General features: G+C 34.8%; 2 protein-coding genes across 2 annotated transcripts; both read left to right on the forward strand.

The window, feature by feature from the left end:
• The first annotated feature begins 1,011 nt into the window (after positions 1 to 1,011).
• LOC133338372 (zinc finger protein 354C-like) lies at positions 1,012 to 1,884 on the forward strand. The gene is made up of 2 exons (XM_061546546.1): positions 1,012 to 1,359; positions 1,435 to 1,884. Exons 1-2 carry the CDS (start codon positions 1,012 to 1,014, stop codon positions 1,882 to 1,884), a joined length of 798 nt encoding a protein of 265 aa, XP_061402530.1.
• A 7,046-nt stretch (positions 1,885 to 8,930) lies between these two features.
• Positions 8,931 to 15,234, forward strand: LOC133338373 (zinc finger protein 624-like). The gene is made up of 6 exons (XM_061546547.1): positions 8,931 to 9,206; positions 9,289 to 9,809; positions 11,642 to 12,023; positions 12,095 to 12,426; positions 14,603 to 14,990; positions 15,069 to 15,234. Exons 1-6 carry the CDS (start codon positions 8,931 to 8,933, stop codon positions 15,228 to 15,230), a joined length of 2,061 nt encoding a protein of 686 aa, XP_061402531.1. The 3' UTR covers positions 15,231 to 15,234.
• Positions 15,235 to 15,562: the final 328 nt, after the last annotated feature.

Consider the following 15,562-nt stretch of genomic DNA (forward strand, 5'->3'; position numbering starts at 1 on the left):
TAAATCTGCCATGACTTTGAAAACGGAACCAGACTTGCAGTGAAAAATAAATTTGAAGGCAAAGCAATGTTTGCCCGGGTCAGCTAGTTTGCTATAAAATACAATTCTGAAACTCAATAGATAGATATCATAACATATATATTACAACTTAAATTTATAATCTATTTCTCGTTAAATTTACCGATTTTATACAAAAGAAATTTTAATTGCTTAAAAATTGGGGATATATATTAAAAAACATGATAATTTATTTAAAAAACATGATAATAATAAGCCGTTAAATCCTTATTTAGAAGTTGTAGCAGCCCTATTGTTTTTACACAATGAGGCTAAGGTGACAGACCTTGGCAGAGTAAGACTCTGGTCGTTTCGGATCGTATTCAGTTTTTCTATAGAAAAGTTCGTTTGAGATGACTTTCACACCATTGAAAATCCTTCTTTTTCTATGGAAATGAATTTGTTATTCGGAAATGACACTTTTCATTGAAAGTTCATCATCAAAATACGTTATAATGTCTTTTTACAAATTGCTATTCTGGCCAACATTTTTATGACTGCAGCTCTCATTCTTCAGTGTGCTTTTAAAGTGATAAGTGAATGTTAGATAATAATTATATGTGCAGATAAAAAACTGAAGTTAAAAATATACATTTGTTAAATGGTGGAGTCTGCAGAGTTGCATAAAGATTGGCCACAATATTATTTATAAATTTTATACAATTATGACATTTTTGTCAGTTTTCCATTATATTTTGCTGTTTAAAAAATCTGTGATAGATTTAACTGTGATATAAACAACCCAATCCCACAACAAAGCCACTTAGGGTAAGAGAGTATAATTTTGAAAACAACAACAACAAAATTACTATTCTCAACAATAAAATATATTAAATACAATTTCTTTTCTGTTTGCCCCTCTTCCCCCATTTTTTTAATTTTTCAACAAAACGTCATTCATCATCATCGCCCCGCGTCATTAGATGGCCATCAAATGCAAAATTACAAAAACACATGACCAGTCATGATATATCGAAACAAAAGATATGCGATCAATGCGGCAAAACGTTCCGTTGCAATACCAGTATGCGTAAACATGTCGAGGCCGAGCATTCGGAAATCAAGCCAGAACCCCAACAGTGTACCATCTGTAATACATGGTATCGAAATTTATCCGGTTTGAGAACGCATCAGAAATTCATGCACGAACATGTGGGTGGAGAGAATCGTTGTCACATTTGCAATAAAGTTTCGTCGAATTATCGAGCCTTGCGCCGGCACATCTATTTAAATCATGAATGTGAAAGGAAATACAAGTGTCATATGTGTGAGAAGGCCTTCAAACGGGAACAAGATTTGAGAGTGAGTTGCAATTCCAAAAAACAAAAAAATTAAAGAAAAGAAAAAATTTTATTGTAGTATTGATGTTTGTTACAGGAACACATATCGGTACATACCGGCGAAGCTTTATACACCTGTCCAAATTGTCCGATGACATTCTCCTCCAGTGCCAATATGTACAAACATCGCCAGCGTCTGCACAAGGCAGAATATGCCGCCCACAAGCAACAGCCATTGGCGGTTAATATTATAAAGCAAGCTAAATCTATGCCCAATACTATACGCACCAAACGGCGTATGCCGCCAACCACAACAACAACAGTGCCATCATCAGAAATTCAAAATTCCAATAATACAGACATGAGGACAGATTCTGTTAATGCGGCGGCAACTACTGCTTCTGCTGTATCAGCGGCAGCATCACCAATTGTTGTACCACCACCACCACCTACATCACTCAATTCTGCGGCGGCTTTTGTTAACAATCATCTAATAACTCCACATTTTTTGGTGGGAACACATTTTCCCACAAAAATGTCGGAATAATTATGTGGAAGGAAATTCTGTTTTTTTTTTCGATATATATTTCTTTATGAGAATTAATTTAACCGCTCTGTTGATGTCGGTTCCAGAGACTTAAATTTTTCCTTTATGCTATCGAAATAAATAGTAAAAAGTAGTAGGTAGATTCCTACAGTACGGAAACAGATAATTTATGTATGTCATTCATGCTTTTTGCTCTTAAAGAGTTTTTCAATAGTAAAGCGGTTTTCCACAGAAGAGATCGGAATCAGATATAAATTTTTTCATTTTACATTTTTTTCCAGATGATGATATTGATATTTTTAAGTTAGAATACAAATAGTTTTTAAGATGACTTATATTTTTTATTATCTATATATATAAAAGAGCTTAGTGTTAAGTGAGTGAGTGAGTGAGTGAGTGAGTGACTGACAGATCATCGCCCAGACGAAACGGCTAAAGCTAGAAGCTTGAAATTTTGAGTGTGGGTTGGTGTTGGTGTGTAGGCGTGAGATAAGGCTGGGTTTTTGGAAATTCGAACTAGAAGGGTACGAAAAGTACTAAAATGTACCAAAAATGGTACCCTTTGTATTAGGCGAACGGGAAGAGCTAGAATTCTGAAATTTGGCATGTGGGTCACTGATGGAAAGTTAGAAAGATGTACAAAAGGGTTTTTGGAAATTCGTACTAGAACGGTACGAAAAGTACTAAAAAGTACTAAATGTGATACCATTTGTATTTGGCGAACCGGTAGAGCTAGAATTCTGAAATTTGGATTGGTGGTCGCTGAGTGTAGGATAAATGTACCAACGGGTTTTTGGAAATTTGAACTAGAAGGGTACGACAAGTACTAAAATGTACTTAATTCTGTACAATTTCGTAGCATGTGAATTGATAGAGCTAAAAACTTGAAATTTGGAATGCGAATTAGGGATGAGATGTAGAGTCTATTTAGGAGATGGTTTTGAAAGCGTGTACTCATGTGTACGAAAAGTACTATATGTTACTATATTTGGTACAAATTTAATTTGGAGATACAAATCGAGCTGCAATCCTGAAATTTGAAATTAACATTACCGTCGGAGTGTAGGATTGGGAATGTACGTAGTTTTGGAATTTTTTTAACCAGTTTCAGTAATTTATATTCATGGGTACTAAATGGTACTAAATTTGGTACAATTTGAATTTTATGCGAACCAATAGAGCTAGAATCATGAAATTTGGAGTCAGGATAACTGTTGGGGTGTAAGATCGAGCTATGTAGGAAGTTTTAAAAATTTTTACTAATGTGTACTAAATTTGGTACAATTTGAATTGTGGGCGGGGTGGGTACTACTGTGTTCTAAATTTGGTACAATTTGAATTGTGAGTGAAACGATAGAGTTGGAATCCTGAAACTTTGAGTTAGGATCACTGTGGGGGTGTAGGATTGGGGTATGTAGGAAGTTTTGGAAATTGGTACTACTATGTACTAAATTTTGTACAATTTGAATTGAGAGTGAACCGACAGAGTTGGAATCCTGAAACTTGGATATAGGATCACTGTGGGTAGTTTTGGAATTTTTTTAACCAGTTTCAGTAATTTATATTCATGGGTACTAAATGGTACTAAATTTGGTACAATTTGAATTTTATGCGAATCAATAGAGCTAGAATCATGAAATTTGGAGTCAGGATAACTTTTGGGGTGTAAGATCGAGCTATGTAGGAAGTTTTAAAAATGTTTACTAATGTGTACTAAATTTGGTACAATTTGAATTGTGGGCGGGGTGGGTACTACTGTGTACTAAATTTGGTACAATTTGAATTGTGAGTGAACCGATAGAGTTGGAATCCTGAAACTTTGAGTTAGGATCACTGTGGGGGTGTAGGATTGGGGTATGTAGGAAGTTTTGGAAATTGGTACTACTATGTACTAAATTTTGTACAATTTGAATTGAGAGTGAACCGACAGAGTTGGAATCCTGAAACTTGGATTCAGGATTACTGTGAGGGTGATTGGGGTCTGTAGGAAGTTTTAGAAATTCGTACTACAGCGTACTAAATTTGGTACAAATTGAATTGTGAGTAAACCTATAGAGTTGTAATCCTGAAACTTGGATTTAGGGTCACTGTAGCGTTGTAGGGTCAGGGTAAGTTGGAGGTTTTGGAAATTCGTACTACTGTGTACTAAATCTGGTACAATTTGAATTGTGAGTGAACCGATAGAGTTGTAATCCTGAAACTTGGATTTAGGGTCACTGTGGGGTTGTAGGGTTAGGGTAAGTTGAAGGTTTTGGAAATTCATACTACTGTGTACTAAATTTGGTACAATTTGGATTGTGAGTGAACCTATAGCGTTGGAATTCTGAAACTTAGAATTAGGATCACTGTGGAGTGTAGGTTTGCGTTATGTAGGAAGTTTTGGAAATTCGTACTACAGTGTACTAAATTTAGAACAAATTGAATTGTGGATGAACAGATAGAGTTGGAATTCTGAAAGTTGGATTTAGGATAATTGTGGGGGTGTGGGTTTAGTAAGAAGTATTGGAAATTCGTACTACTGTGTACTAAATTTGGTACATTTAAATTTGAATTTGGAATCATTATGGGGGTGTAGGATCGGGGTATGCAGAAAGTTTTGTTGGAAGTAGAAGGGTACGAAAAGTCCAAAAAGGTGCTAAATATGGTACCCTTTTTATTAGCGAAAGAGAAGAGCTAGAATTCTGAAATTTGGAATGTTGGTCACTGATATTGAACATATATAGCTGGAATCTTGACATTTTAAATGAAATACAAGTTGGGAAGTGGTGTTGATGTACGGAAATGGTTTAAGACATTCGTACTTATGTGTATAAAAAGTGTAAAATGGTACTAAATTCCGTACTATTTACCTTCAGTTGAGTGTGTAGAGATGGAATCTTGATAATCGGAATTAGCTTTAAAAAATCGTACTTATTTGTACAAGTACTAAATGGTACTAAATTTGGTGGAAGTTTGATTTAGGTGAACATATAGAGCTGAAGTCTTCTAATTGGGAATTAAAATGACTGAGGTAGATTATGAAATTCGCACTTATTGGTACGAAAGATATATATTATACTAAATTTAGTTGCTTGAAAGGATAGAACTGAAAACCTGAAATTTGGAATTAAGATTTCTGTTGAAGATTGAGCTATAGAGACATCTCTGGAAACTCGTATTTATGTGTACGAAAAGTACTAAACGGCACTAGATGGATTTGGGTGAACGGAGAGAGCTGGAAACCCATAATTTGGACTAATGGTTGATGTTTGAATATAGAATTGAGATATGGAAGCATATTACCTATGTGTACTAAGTAGTACTATATTTGGTACAACTTGATTACGTGTGAACGGATAGAGCTGGACTCCCGAATTTTTTAATTAAAATTACTGTTGGAGTGTAGGATTGACATAGTTAAGGAAAGTTTTAATTATAGAAACAAAAAGTACTAAATGGTACCGAAAAGCTTACAAATATGTGAACGGATAGGGCTGTATTCTGAAATTTTGAATTAATATTACAGTTTGAGTGCAGAATTGAGATATGTCGGTAATTTTTTAAAATTCGTCATTATGTGTACTAAATGGTAAAAAAATTTGGTACAATTTTGATTCGATTTAACGGACAGAGATAGGAAACGTAAATTTGGAATTAAAATTACAAGATTAAGGAAGTATTGGAATTTCGTACTTATGGATACGAGAAGACCTAATTGGTACTAAATATGGTACAATTCGTTTTGTGTGGGCGGGAATCCTAATATTTGGACTTAAAAATAAGGTTGGAGTGTAGGATGAGGTAGTTTTAAAAATACGTAATTATCTGTACTAAATGGTGCTAAGTTTAGTACAATTTAGATTTGAGTGAAAGGATAGAGATGGATGGATTTAAAAATAAAATTACTTTTATAGCAAAGGATTGAGATAGTGTTGGAAATTCGAACTCCTGAGTACGAAAAGTACTAAATATGGTACAATTTGGATCTATGTATTTGGATCTATTGGATGTTGGTTGGACGAATAGAGCTGGAATCTTTAAATGTGGACCTAAGGTTATAATTGGAGTGCATGACTGAGGTATTTTTGGAAATTTGTACTTTGGGTGCGACAACCAAAAAATTTGGTTAATTTGGACTTTAGTGAACGGGTAGAACTCGAATCCTGAATGTTGCAACTTAGGTTACTCTGGGAGTGTAGGAAAAGTACAGAATGGTACCAAATATGGAACAGTTTAGTGAACAGATAGAGCTGAAATTCTTGAATTTGGACTTACGATTGAAAGCAGGTTTGTAATATTGAGATTGGTTTGGTATATGGGTACGAAAAGTGCGGAATGGTTTCACACAGAGCTGGAATTCTTAAATTTGGACTATTTGAAAGAAGGGTTGAGGTACATTTGGAAATTTGTACTTATGAGTACGAAATCAATAAATTTGGAACAGTTTGGACTTTGGTGGAAGTAAGATTACTTTTAGAGTGTAGGATTGATGTTATGTTGATGTGATGTTACTGTTGAAGTGTAATATTGAGCTATGGAGACAACTTTGGAAACTCGAATATACATAAATTCCAATAGTTAATAGAATAGACAATTCACTAAATTTGGAATAATTTGAATTTCGGTAACGGAGAGAGCTGGAAACCTAAAATTAAGAATGTTGGTCATTGACAGAGAGTTAGAAAGAAGGACCAAAGGGTTTTTGGTACTAAATTTAGTGGAGGTGACGGTATAGAGGTAGTCTTGAAAATATATAATTATGTGTTCGAAAAGTTCTAAATGGAATTACATGTGGAACCTGTACATTTTTTCTAAAGTGTGGATTTCGGAAAATAGTACTTATGTGTATGAAGAGTACTTAATGGTAATAAACTAGATATTAAATGTAGGAATAGAGGTGGAATTCAGAACTATAGTACAACTAATTATACGGTATTCACGATTTCCATATGAAATATTTTTTTCATTCCCTTTCCGCATACGAAGTAGCGGGTACTTTGCTAGTTAATTTATATTGACTTTCAAGTAAAATTTTGGTTTGATACCATCACAAATTATTTCCAACAAATCTACTGATTACAAATCTACTTATGTCCAAGGTACTTTAATTATAATAGCAATAAAACAAAATTGAATTAAAATTTAATTTGTTTCTAAAATATAAAAAGAGGTGGGATAGAGAGGGCAGTTCTAGGGAGATTCATTGAATATTATATTTTTCCCTATAGAGAAACATTAGCTGTTAGATGTAGAACAAAACATTATCGATACAATAACGAACATTCATACGAATTATTTCAAATCCTAGCCTTGGGGCTATTCTTTAAACTCAACACCTTTGGCTGGACCCAAAGCATTCTAAGATGCATTTGGCCGGACCTTTAGAACATATTTTTTAAAAATCCTGTCCAGGAGACGATGGTTCCTTGCCGGACTTTCCCTTCATCCTATTTTGACCACTAGTGGATCCACCCAAAACTTTAACTTCACCTTTGTCGCTAGGCGTAGAATCGGGCTTTAAGACAGAGTCCTCCACACGTTGATCACCCTTATGGGTGACATTTTGCTTCGGGATGTTCTTAGTAGCCTTTTCCTGTGTCTTTCCACTAGGGTTCGGCTTCGAGCTGGGCTTCAGACTAGGACTCGGCTTAGCACCTTTCTCAGAGACAGTGGGCTTCGGCGATTCTACCACTTTTGTGCGAGCAGTAGGATTCGGGAGGGAGATCCTGTCCATCGCTAGTTCACGATGGAGAGAGTGCGGATAGATTCTTTCGAACTTCCTTACGCATCTCCTCTTACCCTTGATTAGTTGTACCTCCCTCTCCGAAATCAAATTCGCGTCTCGCCCCACGAATTTGCGGACATACGAAACAGCACGTTTGTAATGTTTCGCATCAGCTACTTCTTGGGCCTTCCCAACCTTTGAGCCGCTGTCCGTTGCTGGGGTCTCGACAGATTCCTCATCGTCGGACATCGCCTCTGTCGCAGATTGCCTCTGAAGTTTATTGTCGGCAAGTGCCGACACAGGACCTGTTGTAGTCAGACTCGTTAATACTACAGCAATTTCCCTGTGTAGACTTGCCTGGGATCACCGTGGTGTCCAGCTCATCATCAGTTAGGGTAAGATTCAGTAGCAGTTCCTCCTATTATAGCGTATCCTCACATTGCAATTCCGCTATCAGTCTGTCTAACAGGTCGAAGAGTTCCTTACTTTGCTCCTGTAGGCTATCGCGGATAGCGTTTTTTTTTTAAATAGCTGGATTTTAAAATATTTACATTTTTTTATCGAAGTTTAAATTAAAAATAAATCAAAGATCCATGACTTTGAAAATTTGTTTATTTTTTAATCAAGTTCTATAAAATGATATTAAAAAATATATTTTTTAAAGAACACATTTACCAGAAATTATCCTTCATCTTGAAAAAAATATTTTTTTTAATAAACGCTTTCCTTGGCTGAATCTTTAATCCACACAAATAATAGGATTTAAAAGAAACCCACGGCTTTGGTTTGGAATTATAACAACTATGCTAAGTTTTTGAAAATATTTTCAAAACTTATATGTTTTTCGTTTGGTACTTAAATCTCTTTAAGAAGAAAATACGTTTTCAATTTTAAAAAAAAGCTACTGGATGAAATATCCATTAAATATTTTTCAATACGCAAAACCTAGTTGTGAACCCCATATATACGTTCTGTGACATTTTTTGATAGTGATTGAGATTGTTGATGTTTCCAAGAAAAAAATTAATCCACTTTATGCATTAAAACTTCATTAATTGGCAATGTCCTTGTGTAATTGTGTTTTCTTAAGAAAATATCCCAAAAGAGAGGAAGAGAAAGATAGAGCCACTTAGGGTAAGGCATTTTGTTTTTTTCTTAAATCCAATACAATATTAGTTAGATCAATTCCATTCATCAATCACCACCACCACCCACCTGTTTCTTCTTTATTTCTTTTAGATTCCCTTCGTTAGCCAAACAAAAAGAGCACATGAACACACATGATCCCGCAAAGTGTCATATCTGCCCTAAATGTGGCAAGTCCTTTAAGAGCATGTACAACATGAGAAAGCATGAAGATTCCGAACATGCTGACGTTAAGCCAGAACCACAACAATGTCTTATCTGCAATACATGGTATCGCAATATTGATGGCCTTAAGACCCATCAAAAGAATATGCACGTTGATGAGGGTGCCGAACATCGATGTCACATCTGTAACAAGACCTCAACAACAAATCGTGCTCTTAAACGTCACATATACTTAAATCACATATGTGAGAAGAAGTTCAAGTGTACCATGTGCGAAAAGGCATTTAAACGGAAACAGGATTTGAAAGTGAGTTGTTGTTGTTAAGCTTAGGAAATATTGTTTAGGAGTAGTTTGTCAATTTTAAAATTCACTATTAATTTTTATATAGGAACACATATCGGTGCACACTGGTGAAGCCCTCTACACTTGCCCCAGTTGTCCAATGACATTTTCGTCCAGTGCCAATATGTATAAACATCGTCAGCGTTTACACAAGGCTGAATATGCCGCTTGCAAGTCTCAGGCAATGCCTCCGAATATTATTAAAGCAGCTAAGTCTCTGCCCAATACATTGCGCACGAAACGGCGATTTATGCCCTCGGAATCGAAGCAACAGTTTCTATTAACACCGCCAGCGGTAGCCCCACCACCACCACTTCCATCAGCATTAAATTCACAATCTCAATCGCTGTCACAGCCAGGGGGCGGCGGCGGCAGCAGCGGTCCCCCGTTACAATTACAAATTCCACCACCCATTATTACATCTTCACATTCACAATCGCAATCACATTCACAACCCCATTCGCCAATGTCATCGGAATCATCAACAATGACCGCAAGAAATACATTTTTAAATCCTCCTTTATTGCCAATAAAATTTGAAGGTGGTTACAACCAGGGTTATCAGCAGTAGTCCTGAAAGGAAAACAAAAAAAAAAAAAGCGTTGCAAATGTATTCAGAGAGAGAGATAGAATTGTATTAAGGCATATACGATAATAAAGTAACAAATAAGCTTATACAAAAAAGGAAAGAAATGAATTTTGGTTTGATTTTGTTTGGCGGTTGGTTTTATGGAGTGGATCAATAAGTCCCATTAAACTGTGCTTAAATATACATATGTATATATATATATATTTATAAATGTACACCGTTGGCGGGTCCTTAAAAATTATTTTTAAAAAATCAACGCCTTTTGCTGGATATTGAACAATTTATTTTAAAAAAGAAAGCAGTTTTAAAAATCCACGCTTTTTTTCGAATCGCGGCAAATATTTCTTGTTTTAAATCTACGTCTTTGGCTGGATCTTGAAAAATATATTTTTTTCAATTCAATATTTTTAAATCCTCGCCTTTGGCTGAATTATGAAAAATATATTTTTTTAATTAAATATTTTTGATTGAAAAAATTGAAAATTGTCATTGAAAAAATATTTTTTGAACGCCACGCCATTGCCAGGGCTTGAAAAAAATTGAAAAAAATTTTTAATCCACGCCATTGCCAGGGCTTTTAAAAAACCACGCCTTAGGCTGGACATAAACAAAATATTTACTGTGCTTTAAAAAATATATATTTTTTAAATTAGCGCCTTCGTCTGGACCCTAAACAATTTCACTGAAGAAAATTTGGTTTGAATCGGATGCTCTGTTCGCATGATATTATAAAATGGATTTTCAGCATCATTTTGACAATTTTGTGTGGCTGGTACCAGAAGGTGTGGATCGATTTTCCCCATCTTCGAACTTGATTTGAGCTTCAATATTCAAATCGGACATATCATTTGCCTAATATTGTATTTATAACTATTGAAAATGTTGACCCTTTGTGTGGGAGGTAGGAGTAAATAGGTCCCATCTTCGGACATGATCTAGGGTTGATGGAGATAATAGGATTTGCAAAGGGTTTGGTTCAACTCAGATAATCCGTTCGCATGATATTCAAAGATTTATTTCAGCAAAATGTTGACCATTTTTAGGGGTTCCAGAAGGAGGGGACCCATAACTTGAACTAAATTTGGAAGAAATATTACGATGTGCAAAGTTCGGATGAAATCGGATACTCCCTCCGAGAGTTATCGTTTCGGTCAGGTAGACAGACGGCGGACGTCTCCACATTGTCTGAAACGGATTTGGTCCAAAAAAACATGGGGTCTCAAAGCAATATTACGATAAGCGAAATTTTTGTCGTATCAATGTGTATAAAAATATATTACAAGGGCAGTTCGGAAAGTTCTTAGCCTAGCACAGAAAGGGCGCTATAAAAAGAAAAAAGTTTGGTGTTTTGGAAACTTCTATCTCTGTTATGAATACACGTTATATTTTGTTTCGATTTGTAATTCCTTCATATAAAAACAGGTGTTCAAATAAGACGCATTCGCAATGGAAAAATTCGAGCTTTCATTGTAAGAAAAAATTGCCGATGCGTCTTTTTTGAACATCCATTTTTATGTAAAGGAGTTGCAAGATCGAAAAAAATTTAACGTGTGTTCATAGTTGATATAGGTGTTTCTAAAACACCTAACTTTTTTCTGTTTATACCGCGCTTTCTGTGCTAGACTAAGACTTTCTGAACAGATAAGACTTCCTTCGTTCGTATATAGACTTCTCGTAAAATTCCCCTCACATAATCTCCAGTGCCACTTAGGGTAAACACCACAGATAGGAGAAGCAAAATATTTGTTCTCCAAACAGATCAGATCCACTCACCATTTGGATTCTTCTCCCTCTTCTTATCTACTTTTAGATTTCCACTAAAGTCCAAATTACGACTTCATATGAAAATTCATGGTGGTGGCGTAACACGACAAGTTTGCGATAAATGTGGCAAAACATTTCAAAGTAAATACAATCTGAGTAAACACATTGAAAACGAACATATACGAGTTGCAGCAGAACCACTGCAATGTTTGATCTGTAATACATGGTATCGTAATCCCGATGGCCTAAAGGCCCATCAGAAAAATATGCATTCGAATACGGACACAGAACATCGTTGTCACATTTGTCATAAAGTTTCAACGACACATCGTGCCCTGCTGAGGCACATTAATTTCAATCATGTACGGGAGCGTAAATTTAAGTGTACGATGTGTGAGAAGGCATTTAAACGTAGTCAGGATTTGAAGGTGAGTTTTTTTCATTGAGAGGAAAGAAAAATTCATTAAAAGGATTTTCATTTTGTTAAATTTTGTATCAGGAACACATTTCGGTGCATACAGGCCAGCCATTATATACCTGTCCCAAATGTCCCATGACCTTTGCCTCCAGTGCCAATATGTATAAACATTTACAACGTTCGCACAAGGATGAATATGAGGCCCAAAGAAAACAAAAGAAACCGCCAAATTTCATAGAACAAGCTAAGGCAGGAACTGGCCTGTTAATGGGTGGTGAAAAATCCACGACAAAGAAGCAGCTGCAGCAGCATAGACGTTTAGATAAAGAAGAAGTGACTGCAACCTCAGCGGTATCATCAACTGTTTCAAATGATTTACCTCCCGCCGCCACTATTATTCAAACCGATGCTATGCAAATTAATTGGACTCAATAGTTTATTGTAATTTCTAAGATTTTTTTGGATTAAAGTTGTAGGATTATTTTTTGGATAAAAAAATAATCCGTGGTTGTTATTTATTTGTAAAAATAACACGGTATACAGTTTGTAATAAACTCTATTGTAAATATTGAAATGACTTTAAAAGTTTTGAATGTTTTGCAATTTATTCTGTAGAATTCACGACTTCATTGCTAAATTTGTAATATTTTATTCAATATTTGGAATAATTTTAGAAATTATGTATAGAGAATATTTTATTAATCAGCCCAATCATGAATACCAAATCCGTAAGGAATTTTTCTCTTTTTAATCCTCAACGAATAAATTAGGTATAATAAACTTTTTCAAACTTCGCCTTCTTACGGAAGTTGGTAAAAACTGTTTTTTTTTTTTCGAAGTGATTTTGATAAAAACTTTTTAAAATCAACTCTTTTTACTAGATTTTGTAGCAAAAATGCTATTAGAAATTGAAAAATAATAAAAATTGCTTAACATTAATTTCTCGTTGCAATTCATGCGCTCAATTTTTTTTTTGTCCGATCAAGGCCAGGATGAATAAAATATATAATATACGTAAACCGGTTTTTATACCCTTCACCACACTGTGGTACAGGGTATTATGTCTTTGTGCATATGTTTGTAACAGGCAAAAGGAAACGAGAAACGAGATTTAAGGTAAATGGTGCGCCAAACTTCCTAAATATCTTTTGAGTTGCACGAAATTTGACATAGCGCACTAAATTAGGTCTAAAATGATGTGTGCTAAGTTTCGTGAAAATCGGTTAAGATTTAAATATAGCTCCTATGTATATTTTCGTCCGATTTAAGGTAAATGGTGCCCCAAAGTCCTTATATAACTTTCGTTCAATTTCATGTCAATGTTCTTTCGAAAAGGCGACGTCTGTTGGGAGACTATATAGAATATACCCGAATAGGCGAAGGCCAGCATATAGTCGGTCCAGTCCGACTTTACTACTTTCTTTACTGGTTTATTTTGTAAAAAACTTTTAGAACATCATATATTTTTAAATAATTATATATTTTTAATTGTTCTCTTTTGTATTTTATTCTAACTCCTTTTGGATATTCATGATTGGACTGTGAATATAATTGGTGTTATTATCCATGTGTAAACTCATTCTTGACATACTGTAGGAATTTTTAATCTCTATACAGACGGATTGGTCCTTCAAAAGTCCAGTGGTCTCTATACAGATCAATTGCCATGTCTAAAGACCAGTGGTCTCTATACAAACCAATTGGTCTTCACTAAAGACTTGTGTTCTCTATAAGAACAATTGTCCTTTCTAAAGGCCTGTGGACTCCGTACACATCAATTGTCCTTTCTAAAGACCTGTGGACTCCGTACAGACCAATTGGCCTTTCTAAAGACTTATGGACTCTATACAGAGAAATGGTCATTCTAACAAACAAATGGTCTCTATACAGACCAATTGTCCTTTCTAAAGGCAAGTGGTCTCTGTAGAGACCAATTGGGTTTGCATTGGAAAAATATTCGTTATTTTCTTAATTGATGCTAAATGTAAGAACCGGTTTATTGGTTCATCGGTAGTAAGACACGTCGGAATCTCAGTGTCCAATGTGAAATCAAGAAAAATATGGTGTTTATTTTTAAAGTGTTGGTCCTTAGAGTTCATTGATTGATTTTTTTAATACTGTTTCCTCTGTTTCTGGTGACCAAAAAGTGGTAACATATATGTTTTGGATAACATTTTTGTATATTATTATTTGGAAAAATTTGTCTTATATATTGGGGAACTTTAGTTATAGAACAACATCTAAGCTATTTTTCTATTTTATTCTGCTAATGAAAGCCTTGCCGTGAATACCACTTGCGCATCAACCCAACTCTTGGCCACAAAGGAATTTGTCGTTAATTTTTTTAAGAAGATTTCCTTGAAATTGTTCACATAATATTAACTCCCACTTGATGGTAGGGAATGCCACATCTAAATGTCCGCAACTTTCAATATTGTACACTCAGTTGCTAATACCATATTTTTTTTATAGACCAACAACACAGGTCCGTTTCGGTCATTACATATGATGAATAATTGATTGCATTTCCAAAAAAAGAAAACTTCACATTTTTTTTTTGCTTTATATCTATATATCTGCATTTTTTAGATTCCCCATTAGCCGAAAACTTGAGTCACACATGCTAACGCACAGTGAAGTCTATAATTCAATATGTGATATTTGTGGCAATAAATTCAAAACAAAATACACTCTCAAAAAACACATACAATACTATCATACGGATGCGGTACGCACCGACAAAGAACCGCAACAGTGTAAAATATGTTTCAAATGGCTGCGCGGCATGAAAGGCGTCAAGGCGCACATGAAAAATATCCACGAAGATCCGGGCGGTGAACATCGTTGTAAAATATGCAATCATTTATCGACAACGGCCAAGGGTTTGCGGGTGCATGAGGTATTCCGGCATGAGCGGGAACGTAAACACAAGTGTTATTTGTGCGATAAGGCATTTAAGCGTCCGCTGGATTTGAGGGTAAGTTGTGGCGGCAGAGCTGCAATGTATCGATATAATTGAAATGGATTTTTCTATATTTTCTATTTATCATTTAAGGAACACATTGCCACCCATACTGGGGAATCTTTGTACAAATGTGCCGAATGTCATGCCACCTTTAAATCAAATTCAAATTATTATCATCACATACGACGTTTCCACAAAGAAAAACCGAAAAAAGATTTAATGATTAAAATCGAAGAAATTCAACAAAAATGAGTTAATCTTTGGGTTAATATTATTATTTTTTTTAATGTAATAATTTATTAACTATTAAGAATACTTGGGGATATGTTTTTTTTGTATAATGTCGTCATGTAGTAGTCCCGTAAATTGTAATGTCCATATAAGAAGTCTGCAACAATTAAAGTCTAAATGAAAAAAATATGCCATTTAAAAAACAAAAACTTTAACTTTGTTTTCTTTGTATTAATTATGAATATATTGTATCCTTGTTTATTTTATTTATTTCCAAAAAATTAAGGTTATATAAAATTTAATTATTCCATTTGTAAAACTTTGGAATATTCGTTTTGAGACCACATCTACAT

Source organism: Musca vetustissima, unplaced genomic scaffold, assembly GCF_032173495.1.
Source record: "Musca vetustissima isolate MV318-11 ecotype Yass unplaced genomic scaffold, APGP_CSIRO_Mvet_v1 utg10190, whole genome shotgun sequence".
Classification (NCBI taxonomy): Eukaryota; Metazoa; Arthropoda; class Insecta; order Diptera; family Muscidae; genus Musca; species Musca vetustissima.